Genomic DNA, 22,946 nt, shown 5'->3' with positions numbered 1-22,946 from the left:
ACATCTGCTGTTGGGTGTAAGTAAGCGTATCGAACGTGTCAGGGGCCCTTTGGTACTTAGTGTATTCTTAGGTATGCTGTCACTGGCGGCATCAAAAATTTTACGTAATTCTTCATACCTCAGCGCAATCAAATCAAATCTGACACCCTCTTCCTTCTACTTAATATTACTCATGTTCATATACACATATAGCTTTAGGCTTGTAGAAGTGAGCCACAATGTCGCGTTAGTACAGCTTCTAAATATACTAGCATATTATTTGACAAAATATACGTATCCTAATTGAAAACATGATGTGCAAGTGTCAATAGCTTAAACTAAATAAAATGCATACAATGTTTAAGACACGAGTTCATTCCAATTTATACACAAAACTTTATTTTCATAGAGAACCTGCCTGTATAACAACCTAACGCAGCCGGTGAATGAATAGTGCTCTATTTACTTTGCCATAACCACAAGTCTTTTGAAACAATGCAAGCTTTAGAGCTAATCACTGTTGTGAGCCCTCCTCCAAACTACCACCCTTTTTTACGACCATTACTCCTCCTTGACTTGTCCTTTTTGTATTTTTGCTTGCGTATTTGTTTTTGACCCATCCATTTGGGGTAGTCACCGCTCCTATTCCTCATAGTTTTCATACTAAATTCCTGCAATTCGTAGAGAAGACGTCTGATTAGGATTCAGTAAAGTTAGCTCTACAAACAAAAGTAACGCATAAAAATTATGTGTACGCCACGGCTTAAAATAAACATTTTTCACCAAATGAATACACTTATCATAATAATACAAATATTATTACCGCTTAATTCTCTGAATTTAACGACAATTGTACGGTCGAATAATTATCGCCTTAGTATAATTATCGATTAAGCGGGTACTTTCCTGCTATTAAAAATGAGTATTTCGTAGTTGCTTAACGGACAGTGAATGCTCTTAATGGTCCAATTAGCAAATTATTATTAACAGAACAATTCATATTGCCTACGTTATTGGTTCAGGTGAGATGAGATCACATACCCCATAACATTATACGAAAGGAGCATATATTTACCTGAATTTCTTTTAACTCAACAAAGTTGTCGAGGACGTACTGAATCAATAACTAAAAAAATATTATAGCGGCCCTTAAGCACTATATTCTGCAACTGGATAGTAAAGCTGGTAAGAGAACACGACATATATCTATTTTACTCTAAACTTCAATATGGCCTAGATTGCACTTATTGACTCCGATCCATGTATTATAGCTTTCGATTTATTATAAACTTTAGTCAATTTTGAAAAGAAACGTAAATGACAAGGCTTCTACGCTTGCCGTTAAGCTTATACAGAAGAATCGCAGTTTTCCTGTAGGCGGTCAGAATTCAATGTGTCTTCTTGAAGTTAATTTGCAGATCTTTACCAACGCCGGGCCTGGCCTCTAAGCGTGTGCTACAGTAGTGTCGTTCTTTAGCCACCATTTTTTTTTAACTGGCTGGGTGATCACCAAAAACCATGTTCCTCCAAGAAAAATACTCTTGCACTCACGCAGGGCTCGGGGCAATTCTACCGTCTGGCTATGTCTTATTCGCTCCCGGTCTTTAAGCTTTATAACCTTCTTGCTACCTTACGAAGAATTCAGTTTATCATGACGTCGGCCTTAAATGTATGCCCTAGTTTTCTTCCACTTGTACCCCTTCCTTTTCATAGACGGTGCAGTGCCCCAAGATATGAGTCATGGCGTCGTACATGCCATCGTTGCATGTGATGCACGAGTCGCTTAGCGCCTCTCCTATTCCGTGAAGATACGTTTGCAAACGCTTATGGACAGTGAGACCTGGATTTGTAATGCTCTATTTACCCGCGGAAAACGAAGCCGCAGTGGCGTCCTCGGGTGGTCTTTACTTCTTTTTGATCTGATACTTCTTTTTGGGCTACGTAGAAAAATACAATACGCCGCTACAGTACCTTCCTCTTTTTCTTACCCCCAATTTCTGATTTCGGCACCAGTCTGTTCTGAAACTTTATGCGGTTAAAGCTCCCTTCTTCAGCATTTGAGTTGGTGTAAAGCTCCGACTGGGTCCTGATTAAGTTTCACTCCCAAGCATTTATCTATAAATTATCTATAAATGTATCTTCCCAAACTAACGTTAGGGTTTTTGCAAATAAATAGTGCCTTTTTCTCAGTAGTTCAAACTGGTGTCTGCTCATCTAACGTGTCACATTACTTAAAGTTAGGTTTACTTTGTTCTCTAGTTCCATCTTCGTCCTGATAGTAACCGACAGCGCTAGGTCGATTGCATGGCTTGCTGCCTTTGCCTTTTCACTATAGGTAGTCTGAGCACTCCGTCAAGCAAGATCCCAGAATGCTCAAAGACGTTTCGGAGCATATGGCAACCCCTGTTAATAGCGTGTTCAATTTTCAAAGTTTCTAGCCTGCAGCTGTTCGAGATTTCTGTGGTGCTAGAAACCGCAGAAACCGCCGATGTCCGTCCCATAAAAAATCCTATGCTTTCAATAAAAATTGGAAACACATGCTTTGTTCGCCTAATTCAGGCGTTTACACGTCTCAAAGACTACATCGTCCGCTATCCGGCGAAGTTCGACTTAAGAGTTTACAAGGTTATCAGTTGCTCTAAATAGAGGCTACACTCCCGCTACTCGTGTTGGGTTCAGCATCTCCTGCAAGACTGGCATATCGTGCCAGCGAATGGTTACCTGGACGAGCTGATTATATCACAGTTGATTATATCGTTAACTTGAAAAAGCTACTGTTATAACCAAGGAACACGTACCAGAACCCGAGAAAATCATCACCTGAGGACCGCTACTGCCTGCTTAAACGAAAGCGATGCATTAAAAAAAAAGCTACCGGAAACAAAGAGCATGGGGCGTTTACTGAAATAAAGTGTACTTGAACATCATTCAGCGCGATTCTACCATCTCCTCTAGCTACACTAAGAACTTCAATCCATGTTCGTTAGTCTAAAATGCTATTTGGTAACTCCTCAATCGGCTGTTGTGGATAATCTATAGATAGAAAGGGATCACATAAACTGTGATGCCGATGAAGCGCTGGAAGAAGATTCAGTATACAAATCAACGATAGACGATCTTTTCCAGTGCACTAAGGTCGCCTGAGATAAGTTGTCTGTAGGAACCGGCAGACCTTCACGGGATCAACAGTTGGTTGCAGGACAGCCCAACGCGTATTCCCGAGATGCGTGTAACAAAAACGTGTAACTCCATCCCACTCCTAAATGGTTTACGCGAAACGTATTCCACTATTGTCATTGAGGGCGGTCGGCAACAAGTTCTAATGTGGCTGATGTATTACGGGGCGAATTCGGTACACTTAATACATCACTTGAGGATACCGGTTTATAGAACATTTTCATGCAGCGTTTCTCGCCATGTGTACAATGAAGCGACGCCATTGCTGTAATAGGCAGAGTAGTTTAGTAAGGCGGCACAGGCTTTTGAGCACAGTTTTGAGAGAGAAATTATTAAAAAGCGGTACTTAAGGCCGTGTTTAGGCACTTTAGTTTAGTTTTTTTTACGTCATTTTATCTCTCAGTAATTTTGTAAGCGATTATTGCCTATAAAGAGATATTCTTCTTTAAGTTTTTAGGAAACCGTTAAAAGTATGATATTAAAGTACCCCTGAAAGCTAACCCACTGTCAATGTGATATTTCAAAGTAACTAGCCCCAGTCTAAAAATTCAGATTGACTTGAAAGCTTAAAAATGTATGGGTACTATGCCAAAAGCATTGCAATACTTTTTCGGTAGTTACAAAATGATGAAAACACGTGTTTTGGCATCAAGATTGATATTGATAAAATTCTTAATTTCTAGAATTTTCGGGGACATCCTACCATTCGAATAATGTAGACAGATTCTAGTTTTGATCCATATTTTTCCGGATCTCAAACTTGGGTACATTATTGAAGATACATCAGTATGATTTGTTACCTTGCAAATGCAAAAAAAAGAAACATTCCTATGGAATAGTGGCATCCAAAACTAAAGAGAACCGTTCGCTGAATATCTGGAGTGCATCATTTTTCTTACCGGAACTTCGTCTAAATCCATCGCGCTTTCCTCTTGTTTCTGTAGTTTTTCTGCAACCTGTTTTTTCTTCCATTCGATGTAATCTGCAACCTCTGCCCTAGCAGAATCTATATCCATGCTGCCCACAGTGACATGGTTTACCGTTTTTGCTACTGTCTCCTATTCATAAGAAAGTGATACACCAGTAACTAGTTTTTAGCCAATCAACATTTATTACCACCTTGATAAAACACTTATTACAATATAATGTACAATTCGGAACGTCTTAAAATCTCAATAACTGTTTCGTCAGGTAGACAATAGTTTTCAACCATAGGTGGCACTATGTAGTACAGAACAAATCACAGTATTTACAAACACGCGTCACTTGAATCACGAAAACCAACATTTTGACAAAGTACATGGTAGAAACCGTATACAAAATAGCTTATAATTCTATGTTTATTCGTTCTTTATACGCCCTTCCACTCCAAACTAGAGATCTCTCATAAAATGTACTATAAATATTTGAAGATTTGGTTTATTTTAGCGTTGGGAAATCAAAATCAAATTCTACTAAAGTGCCAAATATTACGCCATCATGTGACGAACACCAGTCATTAAACAAAAGCAAAGTACTAGAATTAATAAAATCGCATCTCGCATAAGGGAAGAGAAATAGCAAGGACTGCAATTCATTCTTTGAAGTTATGGCCTGCAGCAGCCAAGATAGAACAGCGCACACTACATTGTTTACTCTGAGGACTCAGGATATTTACCTTCAGCTGCTTAAGTTGCTTCTGGGCATAACGGACACGCTTTATGGCCCGCATTTTTTTGCCACGCTGGCTGCGGATGCTTTTGGCCATTTTGCTTAAAACGGAACAGGCCTGACTGCAAAGCGTGAGATCTACTCCAAAACAGAGTGCTACAATTGAATTTATAACTATCTCGGTTCAAATGATTGTCATATATCAACGCACGAACGATATTGTTTGCAAACACTCCCACAGAGATAGAGCGCTTCGAGCTGACGATATGGAAAGGGTAACTGAAGCAGAATTTAATGTGAAAACTTCTCAGTCAATGCATATACTATACCAAGAACTCATTTCACTTTGGTGCTTCGTTTTGTAAAGTTTTATATCAGTTTGTTTTCAAGCTAAAACCACGATAGATCGAAGTAGGGTACCAGCAATCTGGCAGCGCGCATTTAATAAATATAGATCTTTGGTATTTATAGCAAGGAAAGTTCGGAGAAAAACGAATGGCTCCGAACAGCAGCTGGTACAAGAAAACAAGTTGTTTATTGGCTTACATATGATGTCGTATGTAATGGCGTCGAATAATAATGATGTGATGAAATATATTATGCTTATTAAGAAATCATTGCATTGACAATACGTTTATTCTACAAGTTCTGAGTCGTGTTAGTTACATTTTTGTATATTAAAGAGTTCAAGCATTTATGATTAGCCCGTTCGCTTCGATAAGCTGTTCCAAATAACATCGTAGAAATGAGACGACGTTTTAATTTGAGATAAATGTAAACAACCTTTATTAGCCTTTTACCCTTTTATTAGCTTTCTCCACCAGGCTTTACCAGCTTTACCCTGATTTGAAAATTTGTCGTGAGAAATAAATATTCAGAATATTAACCTCGTTAGACAGCGCGATACTGGGTCGCAAGACAAATATAAGGTATGAAAATTGTTAGGTATACTAATTTCTAACAAAGCTGAAACTATCATAGTTGGAACCAATAGATCTTTAGGGGGGTTTTAGCCCTCACAAAACCTGTTTTATTGTATTTACAATATCAAGGTGAAATTACTCTACATAGATCTATCACCAGAGCAAAGAGTGTATAAAATTACTTTGGATCCATTATCAGTGTACAATTGTAACCTTTTATAATAAAACGACACAGTTCGTCCGTTGATTAAAGGGAAACTTTATTCGTAGCTTGATCTACGTTTTGTTCACACAATTCACACAACCGCAAAATTCAAAAGTCCAGATCGTCGTATTCTGAAATAAATTAAGCTAACAGTCACCAAAATGTTTGCCGAAGCTAATGTTGTGCATTGAAATGCAGCCGAACGTCATGAAGTTCGTCTATTATAACACTTACAAAATCACTGAAAAAGTTATTAATACTTTTATTGGTACCACCGAATGCACCTGCACACCTTGGTTGTGTAGAATATTAGGACAACAGCGTCCTATCATATTTTGTGCATAATAATAATAAAATGGATAATTAAATAATAATAATGGTAACAAAATTCAGTCGATGCGATACCCTGAATGTTTGCAAGCGATCATGCACGTTCATTCAATCTGCTAAAAAATCGCTTACTTCATATGCGAAATGATATGTGAAAATTACATAGATACCGCGTAGGCATGCGCGTACCGGGCCTATGAGGCGCCTTCGCAAGCAGACGGCGGACGAAACTTCCAAAATATTCGACGTATGGCTTCAGGGAAGTCTTCTTGAAGTCAGCCAAATTTTCTGTTTCACCTCTTATGTACGCGTCCAGTTCAGCTAGCAGCGAGCTGAAAATCCGTTGTACGTACTGTAGTCAGGTCATAGTTTCAAATATATTATTATCTAGTTAATTTTCTATATGAAAGCCCATTATTAATATCATTATGTATCATACATGCGCGAATATGTATCATCTATCTAATGATTTCAGCGAAATACTATACATAAGCACGATCTGATGAGAGAACTCTGTAGTGACACCTGCATATCGGGCGAAAGTCGAGTCTATGTTAATAAGATGGAAACTTGCCTATCTAAAGTAAACTAGTCCAGTAACAACAGTTGTTTAACACTGATATATGTATATATATATTTGTTTTTGACTAATGTGTAAGTATTATGAAGACTTTGGTCTCTGAACATTTTGTTCTTCTAAGCTCAAGTTATGTTTTCCTGCTTGCAATATTATGTACAACAACTAATACGTAAGTTGATTGACCGTGGCGGGGGGAATTTATTAAATAAATGATAACTTACTTTGAATGTAAGCGTTTACTAGCCATCTATTGTTCTTTTCCCATCCTCAGGGCGAAATGCATGATTGCCTTATAACGGTCTCTATAGTAACGCTGTTTTCCTATCCAATATCTTAACTAACCAAAAAACCTAGTTATTCTCAACTCCTGACTTTCTATATTGTTCGAATTCATACATTCAGTGCGACCTAATCCATGGCAATAACTGGTATACACTAGTAGGTAAACTCAATTACTTCGAATTACACATTGACGTTACTAAAATGTATGGCCTATTATGAAAATTACAAACATCATTTTGGATGTAGAGAACTGATTGATGAAGGCAGCTGGTAGTCAATAAGCTTACAGACACTACCGAACTTTCATTGCCTCAGTAATAATAATTGAATACGCACGATGGGTATAATTTATGTAATAACAAACATTTTGCTTTTAAAACAATTAATTTGCTCATTTGCAAACAAATATAAAATTTCTCACGAAATGTAGATGTTTGCTGGAGCATAGATCGATCACTTCCCTCTTTTCGAAGAGAAACCCGTTGTTTCGAAGGGCTCATATAGATAAAAAAGTAAATACTTTTACGGACCTGCCTGTTGGTACACTAAACGGATCAAATTCATCCACGTTGTCGACGTCAATGGGCACACACACACGCCCAGTTTTGGGGTGTAGACAAAAAGGTGCCTTGAGAAGGTGATTAAGTCCCATCGAAACGTTTACGTCTAGTCGCGGATATAGTAAATGAAAAAGTAACTGCAACAATAGAGACAGCTCACACTTATAATTTGAACCAATTTTTGAAATTAGAATTCTAAGAGTATACAAATGCGTTCTCCAGATTATTATAGTATATATATATATATATATATATAATAACAACTAGTACATGTAAACTATTGAGAAAGACGAAAGATAGTACTTAGAAGTAATAAAATTCAATCTGATTCTAAATTGATGGTTTCTGGATTGCGATTTTGCGAAAGGCAAAAAAAGGCTATAAAATAGCACAAAAGAAAATAGGAACAAAAGCAATCGGTTTGAGTAATACTAATGCAGAGTTGAAATAATACACTTCAATTAACGAACTTACTTCTTCAAAGTAGAACGGATGCTTTTTGCTTTGTCTGTTATCGGCGAGAGCTTTGAAAACTTCCCAACGGGTTATTCCGTCTTTCGCTTCCAGGACGCGTTTCTCAAGGTTGTCACGTAAGTCTATATCAAGGCACATTTTTAATACCTAAACAGTAACGATAAAGATAAATGTACACACGGGAATAAAACCTGCAGGACATTGCCAAGTAATTTGTTAGCTCAATGGAACAAATGACTATTTCTACTCTCGGATACGGTAGCCAGAAAACTTGACGATTGCAAGTTATATAAAATAAGGATTATTTTTCGATTTTTTATGCCATCCAAAGCGCCCTCTGATTGGATTATATTAAATGTCAACAGCTGTGGGTAGGCAATGCATCTACCAAGCTGTTTTTCTATCCTAATAGGACGTTACGTATACATTAGATGGCGACTTTTTATAGCTATCTTATTTTTTTTCAGGCTTCGAGGTACAAAGGCCGTTTGAAGCAATTCTTAGAAACAGTAAAAACGTAAAACATTTAGTTATCTCAATTAATTTAAGTCAATTTAATTCGACGAATTACTTTTGTCCACCAGTCAGTACTGTCGGCCCATTTCTGTTTGTGCACAACCATATCGTCCATGTACTTGCGCATGATGCCAGCAGCCCGTTCGAGGGCTGGATGCATCTTGAAGAGGATTTTAGGGCGTTTAGGGTTAACCTCGGTGAGAACGTCTAGGTAGTTGGTGACTGCGCCTCGGCATGATGATGACATTTCTCGTGACATACGATCTGCTACCCAACAGTGGATGCCTCGACGACCCGAATATACCCAAAGGAGATGTCGGAATCCGAAATCCTCTAAACAAAAGACACCCAGTAGTTGCAGAGTTGTTATATGTGAACGTGTGCGAGGTTTGACAAGGCTTAATCTATAACTGCACATCGCACTTTTTCCCTACACTCAAACAAAGAAAGTTAATTCAAGCAAATAAGATCGCATTTTGTAAAATCAAAATTTCCACACAGTTGCATTTAACATTAGTCTGCGATTAGCCATGCCTCCTTTATTGTCAATAGTTAATAGAATGATAAGGAAACCACTTATTAGTTATGATTTTTCTATACCTGTTAGGGCGGCATTTAAACAACGAATAGCAATCGTCATAAATGGCCAACAGCGTAAACAGATGTCGGTTGCCGAACAACAAGAACGGACGTCGTCAAAATCAGTCATGTCAATATCCAGGACATACTCGCGTTCGCGTGGTTTTCTGCTCGACTTGTCGTTCTAGTCGAAAATTACCATTAAATGTATACATTATTACACTTGTATTATTCGCTCAAACATTTAAAGTGGCCGCTTTTTTGAGTCCAATATACGTACAACATACGTAGAAAACGTTTTCTACCGAAGAGAAAACAATTTTAAATGAGAGTTTAAGGGTCAAATTTAGCTTTGTCGGCGACTTTATTATCACTTATTTTTTAACGAAATTGAAACTATTTAACGTCGATATCACAAAATTAGCTTCAAAATGACTCGGCTCCTATTCTGGATATATCACCGATTAGTAATACAGTGATGGTCACCCTGATTAAACTTTTTTTCAAAGCAAGTGTTTAACTTACACTAACAGCCTGAGTAGTTTTAAAATGTTATGTCTCAGCTTTACATGGAATCCCGGACTTGGTGCTTATTAATCTGGCGTTTTGCCTACCTCGTCCCCTCAAAACTCAAACATTTTTTCTTTTCAGTACTGTTATATTTTATTTAGTTTAAAGGAGACACTAAAGCAAATATGATTTTGTAATTATCTGTTGCCATAGTTATTAATGCCGTTGAAGGCATCCCTGAAGAAAGGTTCATTTTTAGGCTTTAGTACCCTACCCGAACTCCACTAGAGCTCTCGCATGCGTTTGTTTAATTTACACAATTTTATCACGCTAAATTCAGTTTCATAAAGTCAACTAATCCTCCGTTCGTTTTGTTTATGAAACCGGGTCTTGTTCATCGAACGAGTTAGCGGTTCAAAATAAACAGGTATTCACTGTTCATCATAAGTGACTCATTTGTCGAGAACGAGATAGACAGCTTTTGAAAACTGACACAGAAATGGGGCTGGATATGAAAAATAATTTCTGCCCTCGTCTGAAGAAATGTGATTGCATTGCCTACTGGCCCTGTCTCTGATCTTTTAACGCTAACTTGAAGACGGCGCAATTTTCAACCTATTTAAAATTGCCATTATCAGCCCGCTTCTTGCGCAAGATGATAAAAAACGCTCCATTTTGCAAATGTTTAATTATATTTTCCCGAGTAAAACTAAAGTATCGTCTAAAACTAAAGTCTACTAACAAAATTACACACTCTTGTTGTAGGCTATGGAAAAGTATAATCGCCAATGTTACCTGCGAGCGTAAACTGCTAAAGTCTATAAAGAATAGTTCGCATATTACTCTATTCTAAATTCCGTAGCAACGTAGCTCTTACGTGTATAGAATATTTAAGCTTTCAAATTGATCGATCAAATACAACTTAATAGTTTATCTTTGGCTTTCATATCCAAGTTTAAAGTGCTCATTCACAACCAATTTCTCAATGTTTTACCAAAATATAACTTGAGAAAAATAAATTAACTTGATTATGTTGTCCTTAAAATCCTGGAACTTCCGGGTACGAATGAATGAGAGTGTCATTCCTCATTCTCATGTCAGGTCAGGCTTGTCACCGATTGTTAACGCTTTTATGCACCTATCGTATACAAATTCACTGAAACGTATACTTACCAGTGTCTACGATAATTATGTGTGAGCGTGTACAGTAGTGAACGATGAGTTCTGCTTTCCAAGTGTCATTAAAACGTTTCTCTTAATGGTCCCTTAGTTTTGATCTTTACACTAAACCCACTTTTAGTGGCGAATTTGGTCCACTGCAAAATTTTCTTAGAAGTATAATAATTTAGACATTATCACATTGCATTCAAAATGCCATCTTAAATCTATGTTTCACTATAAAAACAATATTTTTTTAGTAATTGGTCAATTTGCTTAAGCTTAGTGTTTTGGGATAGACATAGGAGAAGTGCCGGCGGGTTAACCGTTAAGCTATGTGTGACAGAATACCCTATAACAAGTTTTGAGCACCGACTTGTCAATTTCGATTACTTCTTTTGGGAAGAAGCACATACGAATATGTTATGAGGAATCAGGGTGTTTTTACCACGCCACTTTTTTTTCAAGCTTTTATAAACCTAAATTGTGGCCACACTCAAATAAAAAGCTAACAAGATTATCAGAACGTTTATTCTTAAAATTGCAGTCCTCAACATACAACTGAATAAACAGTACATTCTCCTTATACAAACGTATGCTTAATTAGTGTAGAACATAGACTTACGTAAAAATTACATTTCTTTCTTTAATATACAAGAGAAATTTAGACCATTGTAGCATTATTAAGCACAACGGGGAATTTCACGACATATTTCAATTTATGGAACAAAATTATGCAAGAATGCTTTTGTATGAATGTTTAGGTGACTACATAAAATGTTTTTCAATGATTCAAAAGTGTGCTTGGAGCGGTGAAGATATCAATGTTGAAACACCTAGTGCAAAACGTGCAGTACTTAACAACCTGTTTACTACAAGGCATACTGGCCGCAGCGCTTCTCACCAATTTTTTTTAATCATTTGTTAAAATTAAATGTATTACTGAGCCTATAGCAGAATAATCTTTTATCGACTGTTGTTAATAAAGGAAGTTAAAAACGAGAACATACGATGTAGTCGTAGACTGCGCCGAGATCAATCTTGATCGGGATATTTTTAATGAGGTCTGCTTTGAAGTTGATATTATCCTTAAATGATAAATATCGCAAATAGATGTCTCCCTCAAGTGTAAATGAAAATTCTCGATTTACAAAATATCCCTCGGCAGGATCTGTAATGATAGGATACAACTGTGACTATTCGTGATATAAGTATTTAAAGCATTAGTACCCCTAGGAGTATCTGATCACTTCTATCAATCGTCTTGGTCGTTTACTAAATTTTGCATAACCAGAAATGCTAATTAAGCAGCTAATGGGTCTAACTGTCGGACGATAACTAATTGATGCTCCTGTTTATAACAAATTAGCCACGCGTTAATATTACATAGCCTACCTCTTCCGTAACTCAGCCATTTGTAAAATAGGTTAACTGGAAAAAGTCGGTCATAGTAGATCTTCAAAGCATCCGTAAAGCTGAAAAGTTACGGAAGGTTTATAAATGAATTATGAATTAGATTCGCCAGATAATGTAGCTAAACTTAAATAGTAAGCGAAGGTGTAGTAAAAAACTGAACTTTGTTTTGCGGGTGAGGACATATTTTTTAACGTATAATCACATTTACTGATTAAATATGACCTATTAAATAGGACTTAGTTCGTTCAAACTATGACCTACAAATGCTGACACATTTTGCTTGACATATTTGTCAATCCATTCTGAAAATTTTCTTTGTCTCCTTAGTAATGTTTAGTCGCGAGTATTAGGACTTCATATAATCCATGTATTCAAATTTAAAAAATGGGACTCAGTTCGCAACAGTTGATCCGCAAATTATGATTAGCTACGTATAATATGTATGGACAATGCCTGAAATCTAAATATTTGGTTGAGTTGAATATATATGTATATTACGTCTGCCCGTCACGTTCGCAAATCGTCCTTCGAACCGTTGTATAAATGCTTGCGTTGATTTAATACGTTATCTAAAATATGATTTGATTTGTACGAAAATGTGTGGAACCCAAACAAAATGAATTTTTGAATAAATAGAATGTAAATACATTGTTTAATTAATGGTTACTAAATGAAAGCGGATGATTCTCACCACGTGTCGATGACTAGTTGCTCTTTTTTGGTCGGGACAGCAGCTTGTTCGAGATTATTTTCCTTATTTTCGATAGCCACTTCAGTTTCTGTAGCTGCTTCCATTATAACATGGAAACTTAAACGAATAGAAAAACCGAACTTGTTTTTAGACCCAAAAAAGTTATAATTGGCGCCAAAACTTCTACCGCTTTATTATAGTTGTACATGGATCATGTAGAATGGATAGTGGCTCATACTAAAATGGCGACCAATGTTGTTCTTCGTTCAATGAAGATGTCTTTATTAGTCTGTAAGCTATATTTAAAGATACAGATCATTTCGTTTATTGAAATGAATAAATTAATAAATTCATATATTAGCCAAAAATTTGTTCTAACTTAAGTTAGGGAAAAGAAACCGTTCATCGGCATTATTTTTAAATCAATGGATAGATCTACCATTAAAGACGGCGGAAATTCCGAAGGTTAAGCCGCAAATGTAAACAACTTGCAACTGTCGTTTCAACTGTCGGACTGTTCGAAACTTTGCAATCATTTTTAACCTTTTCTTTCCATTAGCGACAACTAAAGTTTGTCTCACGTTTTTTTCGTTGTATTATTTTGAATATCGACGACAATTAGTATTTAACATAGCCTGGAGGTGAGTAATGCTTTGCCTTATTATTTGAAACATATGTCTATGATTGGGTATGTTTACATTACATTAGATTAGCACAGCAAAAGTAACTTTCTAACTCCGACATATGATTAGATCCGTTTCAATCAAATTTTTTTTTTTATCTAAAATAGTTCACTAAAAAGCCTTTGATCGCTTCGGAAATGCTAGTCTTTCTCTCTAGTATCTGCGGTGATTCATAAAACAATCGCTGTCCTTAATTATCTTAATATTTACGGCTTAGTTATCGTCTCGGAAGCTTCATCATCAGTATTCGCTATACTACGTGTTTGAAAAAATTATAAAAAAGCTTAAATATGTGTTGCTTTTTTGACATATGCAAAGGGTTTCCAAATCGGATGTAGCAAAACAAAGCAATTAACTGAACTATGCCTCAAAACTTAAAATATGCGCTTCTTTTCTGGAATAATACATGATCGACCCATAGCTAGCATCAATCTTTCTCAGCAAGATCGCGTTTTATAGTGATATAAGCTAGTTATTTTTGTCTATTTATATTTATTTATTTAGATTTAACTTAGAAAACACAATAAGTTTTTACATATTATGTAATGAACTGATCGTTTCGGATAACTTGATGAAAAACTTCATTTTTATTTTCTAGATCTATTTAACTAATTTAATATGAATCCACATATAACGAGCACACATCGTTTACTTCCTTATACATACAGTAGTGAGATGTCGTTTGCGGATGAATTGAAGGCACTGGCCTTAACGGCGCCACGAGAAAGAGATATCGAAGATGTGCTTAATGAAGGTGAGTTTGACCGAGATTTTATCAATTTAGGTTGTTGCTTATTGCATACCGGTCTTAAAACTTGTTGTTTTCGACGCTTTTGTTAGCGATCTATTGTTGCTATTATTGAATCCTTAGTTGCTTCCTTTATTATGCGGATATATATTCAGTCCACCAAAAAATTAATTTTTATTACGGTGGAGTATAGGGTCGATGATTTAGAAGGTGACATATTTTTTTTTTGTATAATCTATAATTCAGAGAGTGCAGCGAAAGTTACGTCTGCGTCAACGGATTATGAGTTGCTCCCATTCCGAACAAATACAACTCTTCTTAATGAACCCATATATAGAGGGCGTGTCGTCTCTCGAAAAGAGATGATGCTCGAAGATGAAAAGTTTCCTGATGAACGGTTCGAACTTGATCCTGACCTTTATGACATACAAGGAGAAGACGACAAAAATGATACACAGGAGAGCGATTCGGACGAGCTGGATGATACTGGTGGTAATTACCCACTTTTATAATGTGCAAAAACAGATTGGAACAACACTAAGAAATAACTAGTATTATAAAATACTATAACATAAAACACCTCTAAGTGCAACTTTATGAGGCTCCCAAACTTTATAAATTTTGTTTTCCACAACACCATAAATATGTTAGATAATTTATGTATATTCATTTATTTTTTAAGATTGCATAAGATTCATAAGATTGCATGCGCGTATCCTACGGTGAACTGACAACAATTAACATGAAAATTATATTGCAGAGGAAGCCGAACAGTCCTTCGACGAGAAGGGCTCAAATAGTAGTGGGGTTGAAGAACTAAATGAAGATGCCGTTGAGGCTGGTAAAACTCACTCACAGCATGAAAAGCGAAAAGAAACAAGCAACGATAAAAAGTATAACAGCACAGATTATAACTTAAGCGAAGATAGTGAAAGTGATAAGGACGATAACGTGACGGACTGTGATTCTTCACAGTCTATGAATCGCAAGACAATGCATTTTACTGGCAAAATAAAGTTTGACGCTGCAGGTGACAAATTCAAGTGAGTAGGAGTTAAACTTAACAATAGTCAATAATTTGTAATTGAATATTTGCGATACACACCATTAGAGGTTGTTTAATTTAGCGTACTTATACCGAAATTTATAGTTTCCTTAAGTATATACAAACTATTGAAATTTGGCAGCAAATGTTGTATTAAAGTTGCCTAAAGAAGGCAACGATTTTTTATTTTCCTTTCTTCTGTCTAGGACAAAGTATAAAATATTTCGGTTTACCATTGTCTATAGGATGAATTTTATTCTAGTCGGCGTCGCTTGTATTTAATGCGTGCTGCTACCTCGTATCGTTACAGACACTTGAAGGAATCAATGGAAAGAGAGTACTCTGCTTCGGAAGATTTTTCGGAAGATGTTCAGAAGGGTCGTTGTATTGGGCATCAGCTAAAAGTGTGGGATAGATTGCTTGAGCATCGGATACAGTTTCAGCGCATTTTAGCGTTGTCCAATCAGTTGCCACCATTTCATGTATTTAAGAATGTAACGAAGGAATTTTTCGCCGATTCCGACAATAATCGCTTGTATCGTCAAACCATTAAAAACGCCGAAAAGGCGTTCGGACAGCTTATCGCTATTCGACAGCAACTTCTAGAGATGTTCCCTGAAGTTAAAAAGTCACTTGAACATAGGTTTGTATAATGGTTGACTCTCCTGCAGGAACTCGATAAAAAGATTGCAGAAAAGTTTGCTTCGAAAAATAAAGGGAGACAGAGTAATAGCTACGCCTGTCTACTTACGAAATAAACGCTAGTTTTCGTTAGATAGGTGCCCAAATTCATTGTTGTTAGCTTTTGCGGTTCGTAAGTTTTGACTGTAGAATTTTCAAAAGCTTAATGTGACAACTAATAAACGAGCATAAGTAAGATCGTCTTATATTTCCTATATATACTATTTTGAGTAGGTCTGATGATAAATCTTCACGCTGTAACATTAATTATAATTTATTTTAATCATTAGCTAGAAAACACCACACGTTTTGTTTGGAAAGCAATCATTTATACGTATTCTAAACGAATATTGAAACTTTAGGAGACTGAAATGTTGTTTACCAAATCTGCCAATTAACAGGGCTTCCTTTGCGCCATAATACACAAAAATATAATGTTTTACAGTTGGTATCGGCAGCGGAAACATGGATTAGATTTTGGTTAGCTCAATTATGATAAAACTTATAAAGACACGAACGGCAAAATTATTCTATAGAAGATGAAGAATTTTTTGAGACTGTTTAAGTATTAATCCTTATTTCGCGTTGTGTTATTTTATCTCTAGAATAATTGGCGAGTAGGTGTTATATACTGGCACCTTTTGGGGTATTCTTACGGAAAATATCGCTTCACTGTTGAATTTTTCTTTTTCCGTGGTCAGGAAATCAAATGATTCCAATGTCGATGAAAATGATGACGTAATGTCCAGCAATAACGAAGAAAATCCAAGCGACATCGTATCGGCATACAGCGATGGAGAGCAGAATAGTCGGATGCACCAATCTCTCGCCAGCAAACGTTTGTGGAAGGACGATGCCAGTGAACGTGAAATAAAAAATACTGAATTGGCGTCGAATAAGAAAATGCGCACTGATAGCTCAATCTCGTTGGCTCCTGAAGAGTTTCATCGAAATTTCTTAAATTTTAGGTAAGCTCGCAATTGGAGCAACAACCTTAGAGTAGGTTAGTGCCTTCAGCAAACAAGCCAACCTGTGGTTAGTGAATTATATAATTTTATACAACAGACATATTTTATTTTACGGATTAAAAACTGAAGTGTCGCCTTTAGTAAAATTAAATGCAATTTACTTTCAGAAACACAACGATCGAAAAATGGTACCAGCGAACAAAGTTGGGTTCAGCCGTTAAAGGAAAGAAAGCTGGTTATACGGCCTTAGAACAAGCCCCACTCAAACAAATTGAGCACATTTTAGCTGAACAGGATAGGCTACTGCAGCGCACACGCATCAAACGAAGTCAATACAGTATCGTCGGTTTACCAAATTTAAAACAGGTACATTGGTGGTTCAAGAATTTTAATTTAATAATTAATATAATAATAATAAAACCTCGACGCAAGGTAAAAATTACTAAATACCTGCTCTGTATACGTTATACAAAGTGACATTTATCAACAGGTACATAGATGTGCTGACTTTTACAGTGGCTAGTATTTCTACCTATTAAGTTAGTTTCATAACGCGTGTTGCATTAAAAGTCAGTTGAAGAATAAGACAATAGTTCTAGCTCGTATACTGCCTATCAATAGTATTATTCAAATCATGCTTAGGGACCCAGATAATAAGAATATTAATAAAAATAACAGAAGAATTTTCGTTCAAAATAACTCACATCACTCTTATATATTTTTTTATTTTAGCAAGCTCCCAGTATTGTCGGTGAAGGCTTTGCCAAAGAAATCCTGCCGGAAATCTTTGACGACGATGACTTTTATCATCATCTTCTTCGAGAAGTCATTGAGCGGAAGACGCAAAATGTATCGGATCCATTTGAAATTTCACGACACTGGATCGAAATTCAAAAGCTACGCTCAAAGATCAAGCGACGTGTGGATACTAAGGCTAGCAAAGGAAGACGAATCCGTTATGATGTAATTCCAAAGCTAGTTAGTTTTATGACTCCGCACGATGCAACAACATTCAACGAACAGGCCAGGTGCGAACTAGAAATACTCGTGTCACTTCTAGCATGACTGATTCTAAAGCAGTTACCAAGCGCGATCGAATTAAGTACTTGCATGGTATTTTTTTGAGTACTTACTAAATACGGTTTCAGCGACGCCTGCCATGGAACAAGGCAGAAGCTAAAATTGGCAATGGCAATCAAACCATTCGAATAAAGAGTCGATCAGCTGTTCACGTGTTAATCCAATCATTAAAGTACCTGATGATGACAGCAAAGCATGTGTAAAAACTGCGACTAGGATGCCCAACGAATTATAAATAGACTGAGATAATAGCAGGAACCTAATTTTTTTTGTTTCAGAAACGATCTGTTCGCAAGTATATTTGGGAAGCGTTCGATGAGCTGCTCGTCTGAACCGCGCGCGAATATCACCAAAAATGACATGGCTGGATTTAAATTATTTAGTTAAATTTGTTTAAATAAATCGCTTAGTAGATACATGCTTCATTCAGTCCATGAGTTAATGTCTCCCATCTTTTGATAGGTGTTACATGGGTACAGTTCTATAAGAATTTTCCGCATGTTTCTGTATCGTAAAACTGGGCTACTGCACTGTTTTGTTTTATGGGCTTCATTTTCTCTTGCACGCAGACTCTTACAACCAGAATTTTTTGCTCACAGCTGATCCTGCCAAAAAAATTGAAAGTGCGACGAGAAAAAGGTCACAGATTTTCAAAATTTATTTATAGTCTAATATTGAGGGCAATATAGAGGTAGGGGTTTTAGCTATTTCTTTTTTCTACATATTCTGCGATCTATTTCTTGGGATGTCAAATTACTGCAATGTGAGGATGTAGCCTGTGCTCTAAAACGAGAAATTGTGAGCCATAGATAAGGCCATAATAAAAGAATGTCTTGTCCCGGGATATTTTAATTTTATTTGTAAGAAGCGTAATTTGTTAAAAATAAAAATGTGTTTAGGTGTCGAGAGTGACCAAAAAATAGGTGTACAAAATACTTCCCATTGTCAAAATCTCTGCAATAGAAAATACCCGAGCTAAAACTAAGGATTTCAGTAATCTGAAGGATCATAAAGTTAACAGCTGAGGATAGAATAATAGGCTACGTGATCTCATATTTTCGTATGTGTGACCTGTTATCTCCTACCTTTGAAAAAAAAATAACAAAGATGGCTTCAATGAGACCTAACCCTTGTTTCTCTTGAAATATATAGTTGCTAGCCACAGCTTCACCTCGGTAATAGTGAGCTCACAACCTTAGGAATGTAAAAATGTTGCATATTATATGCAAATTAATATAATATATTCAGGGCGTAATGCAAAATCGACCAATATTTTGTTTAGTTAGTTTAGTCGAAGTCCACGACAGTCGAATATATTCAAAGCATCATGGGCTATTTTAGAAGACATATAAACTGTTACCTAAAAATTGAAGAAGTTCACGATTTAATTCAAGTACTACATGATTGTTATAATTTTTTTTGTTTGTTATAATTCCAATGTTTATTATTCTTTTCATCCTCTTTCTGTTATACATTGGGTGTTTGTAGTATAGTGAAGGTTCAATTGAACATGATGTGGTCGAACAGGGTCTATTACCCGATCTTAATTCACTAGGACACCTTGGAAAACCAAGACTGAAGCAGGACATTTAATTGGCTCGAGTTTTCTGGAATCGGGCCATCCTCGCTTTCACATCATCGCTGATAGGCAGTGGCAGCAACTTTCGTTTCTACTGTCATTAAAACTGTATTTTATAAAAATCAAAGCCCTGGTCTTTCTGCCTTTGAGTACATGATCAATCATTCACGGTATTGATCGAAATAAGGTAGGCACGTTTACAAAGCGGCTGCGCCAGAGATGATCTCGATGAGTTCCTTGGTAATAACAGCCTGTCGAGTACGGTTGAACGTCAAAGTCAATTTGTCGATCATTTCCCCGGCATTTTTTGATGCTCCATCCATGGCAGTCATTCGCGCGGACTGCTCCGAGCAAGCGTTCTCCTTCATTGCATAATAGATCAGTGAGGCAAGAGAGTACTCCTGGTAGCTACGCAGCACCTGTCATTTTCATATAGAGTATTGCAAAAAAAGTAAACCTTGATTACTGCTCTTTTCGTAATTAAACTGAAGCCAAACAGTCATCTACGAACTAGTCAATATGAGTTTGGGTTCTTATGGACTGAATTTTTGGTTCGAATTTAAGTAGATAAAAAAAAGTTTCTTTAACAGGTTCATATTCACAGAAATCAAAACCTTCGAATGTATGCGACTGATGAGTTCAATTGTTCCACAGACAGTACTGCTAATGATAAAATCACTACTGAACATTGCTGGTTCGTCGTTACCAAAAATAGTCATTGCCGTTTTTGTCATTGTTATAGCTTTTGATGACGTCGTTGATTAGTTTGACACACGTGCTACGCATCACCCCAACACACGAAGGCAATAAGCTCAGCGGATTCAAATTCAGATGATTTTCAGGCTGTCCAAACTGGTGTTCATGACATCAATAACAACGTTGTTATGAAATTTCTTCCTCGACGTTTTATATTTATAAGAAAGAGCAGATTTTCGCGGAAATGGTAATAATACTTAAACTTTACTTTTTACTTACCCTATCTTTCCCCCATGCCCTCGAGACACACATCTCGCCTTACTTACCTCAGCATCAATTGAGTCGTACACAGCGATTTTTGGAGCAGCGGAGATGGCGTCCAGTGAAAATATAGGCGCATCTGTCGTTTCGTAGGAAACGACTGACTTGAATCTGTTGTACAAAAGGATGCCCTGGTCGAATTCGAATCCTGATTCAAGCACCGCATTGGCTACTGCGGTGGCATCTTCAAACACTGGAGGCTTCTTGCCGTAGTCATTAAATGACATCAGAATGTTTGGGCCATATAGTCGTTGCAAGATTCCCTTGACCTGTAGCAGAAGCCGTTGATAAAAAAGCGAAACGGTAACTACTAAATTAAATTTCTTCTTTTGACAATTTCAAGTAAAAACGGGTCACTATGAAAAAGGTCTGCTGAATATCTTAATGAAAGTCTATCAAATCCTTACCATGTGGACCAGCGCCAAACAACGTTTCCACGCGTTAGATCCAAAATTTCAAGTTGAACTGTAGTTACATTTATCTAAATTTCCTTTTTTATATTAAATATCCAATTGCCTTCTTTATATGTGCATATTTGCTTTAGATTATGCATGTGCAGTTGAAGCAGAAACGTTTGTCCTTAATAAACTGAGAAAAAGGGTAAACAAAATTCTTTCATTAGGTGATTAGCTTTCTAATAATTGAAGATGAAAATGATAAGCTAACAAATAAGCAACCTATTTTATTCTAATTAAAGCAAGTTGTAGGTAAAATCGTGGTTACTGTATCACTTTGGAATAAACACAAACATTCATTTTTTTTGGTGCACATTCACTTAATCTGTAAATGATGGCTCACTTTTATTCGCATGCATTATAGATACGACATATATTATTTCGTATTTCATTAAACACGAAAATGGCTGACCTTATCGCCGACGCAAATAATTTTGGCGTTCGGGGCAAGTTGCGGGTTTTCGGTCATCCAAGAGCGGACTTTTTTGGCTACCGAAGAATGAACGGCACCACAGAGGCCTCGGTCCGAAGAAATTGCTACGATTAGAGTGGATTTTTGTTCTTGACCTGCCGATACTTCAGCCGCTTTGTAGAAGCTGCTAGCACCCTCACCGTAAGGTCGAGCCTGCTTTAAGTCTCGCTCAGCCCGTGCGTATTTGGCCGCTGACACCATCTTCATTGACTGGGTGATCTTCTGGATGTTTTTGACGGACTTCAGCCGAACTCGAATATCCTTCAAGGTTGCCATGCCTCGGGTATGTTGACAAGCAACAGCCATACCCGTCTTGGCTAGCAAAGAGAACATGATGGAGCCAGCGTTTCACGGAACTGACGCCAAATTAGAAACTATTCTCACTAATAAAACTTACCGGCCAACAGCCAGACGATTGTGAGGTCACACAACTAAGGTGACTGCTTTGCTGCAATATAAACAGCAATTCGAAACCGGATGAATGCGCGCACAAGTCAAGAATTGGAACGTGCCAAATGTAAATAAACTCGACGGAATTTTACAAAAAGATCTGCTGTGTCAAGGAAAATTAGTAAAGGAACATATAGAAGTTTTATATAGTAAAAGCCGATTTGGATTTAATTCCATTCTCTAGTGTTGGTCTGTATGCACAATGCCTGTTAAATAACATGTAAGAGCACAACACCACACACTAATTCTCTAGGTTTTAAAAAACAACCGCGTAGACTGTTGCCATATGCATTGAATATATCTTTTAAATGCTAATTTACATAATCATTAAAGTATATGTTGTGGAGCAGTTGGCCATTCTACAGGTGCCACCAAGATAAAAAAAAATATGAAGAAAAAATAAAATGACATAACGATCACAGTTTTTACTGCGAATCGTAGCACGTGCCAGATGAGTGGTCTGATCAATATAATATATGCGACAAAAGAATGTACTACTTAATTCTTAGTTGCTTTACCAAGTAATTTTTCCTGAACCTATTTTATCTTACAGCAATGACAAGGCTCTACCGCTGGATGATTGGTCAGCTGCCGGAGAGGAAGAGATATATATCCACAGACGGCGATGTCGGAAACACCGGATTTGTTGTAGCTATGTAAAGTTTTACTTGCCTACGTTAAAGGGCTGGTGGTCTTTATGCCGCGTCCATTTTTTCCGGAGATACCGTGCGTTGGCAG

At 36.8% G+C, this 22,946-nt stretch overlaps 3 protein-coding genes across 5 annotated transcripts; 1 reads left to right on the top strand and 2 right to left on the bottom strand.

The window, feature by feature from the left end:
- Nucleotides 1-355: 355 nt before the first annotated feature.
- Prim1 (DNA primase small subunit) lies at nucleotides 356-13,269 on the bottom strand. Of its 2 annotated transcripts, none has more exons than XM_022792363.2 (11): nucleotides 13,031-13,269; nucleotides 12,319-12,398; nucleotides 11,934-12,094; nucleotides 9,277-9,439; nucleotides 8,732-9,009; nucleotides 8,161-8,307; nucleotides 7,657-7,823; nucleotides 6,435-6,596; nucleotides 4,814-6,065; nucleotides 4,056-4,214; nucleotides 356-650 (listed from the first exon to the last, which is right to left on the bottom strand). In XM_022792363.2, the coding sequence occupies exons 1-9, from the start codon at nucleotides 13,132-13,134 to the stop codon at nucleotides 6,026-6,028; spliced, it is 1,302 nt and encodes a 433-aa protein (XP_022648098.1). In that variant the 5' UTR covers nucleotides 13,135-13,269; the 3' UTR covers nucleotides 356-650; nucleotides 4,056-4,214; nucleotides 4,814-6,025. The 2 variants fall into 2 exon arrangements, with proteins under 2 accessions (XP_022648098.1, XP_022648099.1); XM_022792364.2 differs by having other exon boundaries at nucleotides 6,454-6,596.
- A 241-nt stretch (nucleotides 13,270-13,510) lies between these two features.
- On the top strand, nucleotides 13,511-19,092 carry Aatf (Apoptosis antagonizing transcription factor). Of its 2 annotated transcripts, XM_022792716.2 has the most exons (9): nucleotides 13,511-13,671; nucleotides 14,382-14,467; nucleotides 14,708-14,953; nucleotides 15,222-15,504; nucleotides 15,817-16,149; nucleotides 16,889-17,155; nucleotides 17,323-17,521; nucleotides 17,888-18,183; nucleotides 18,514-19,092. In XM_022792716.2, exons 2-9 carry the CDS (start codon nucleotides 14,389-14,391, stop codon nucleotides 18,620-18,622), a joined length of 1,812 nt encoding a protein of 603 aa, XP_022648451.1. In that variant the 5' UTR covers nucleotides 13,511-13,671; nucleotides 14,382-14,388; the 3' UTR covers nucleotides 18,623-19,092. The 2 variants fall into 2 exon arrangements, with proteins under 2 accessions (XP_022648451.1, XP_086835801.1); XM_086979675.1 differs by lacking the exon at nucleotides 15,817-16,149.
- A 526-nt stretch (nucleotides 19,093-19,618) lies between these two features.
- Nucleotides 19,619-22,206, bottom strand: ATPsyngamma (ATP synthase, gamma subunit). Its single transcript, XM_022792726.2, has 3 exons — nucleotides 21,699-22,206; nucleotides 20,837-21,100; nucleotides 19,619-20,233 (listed from the first exon to the last, which is right to left on the bottom strand). Exons 1-3 carry the CDS (start codon nucleotides 22,089-22,091, stop codon nucleotides 20,012-20,014), a joined length of 879 nt encoding a protein of 292 aa, XP_022648461.1. The 5' UTR covers nucleotides 22,092-22,206; the 3' UTR covers nucleotides 19,619-20,011.
- Nucleotides 22,207-22,946: the final 740 nt, after the last annotated feature.

This window comes from Varroa destructor, unplaced genomic scaffold (assembly GCF_002443255.2).
Source record: "Varroa destructor unplaced genomic scaffold, Vdes_3.0 BEIS01000002.1, whole genome shotgun sequence".
NCBI classification, from domain to species: domain Eukaryota; kingdom Metazoa; phylum Arthropoda; class Arachnida; order Mesostigmata; family Varroidae; genus Varroa; species Varroa destructor.
The sequence above is the reverse complement of the archived record's forward strand: the minus strand, read 5'-3'. Positions and strand labels throughout refer to the sequence as shown.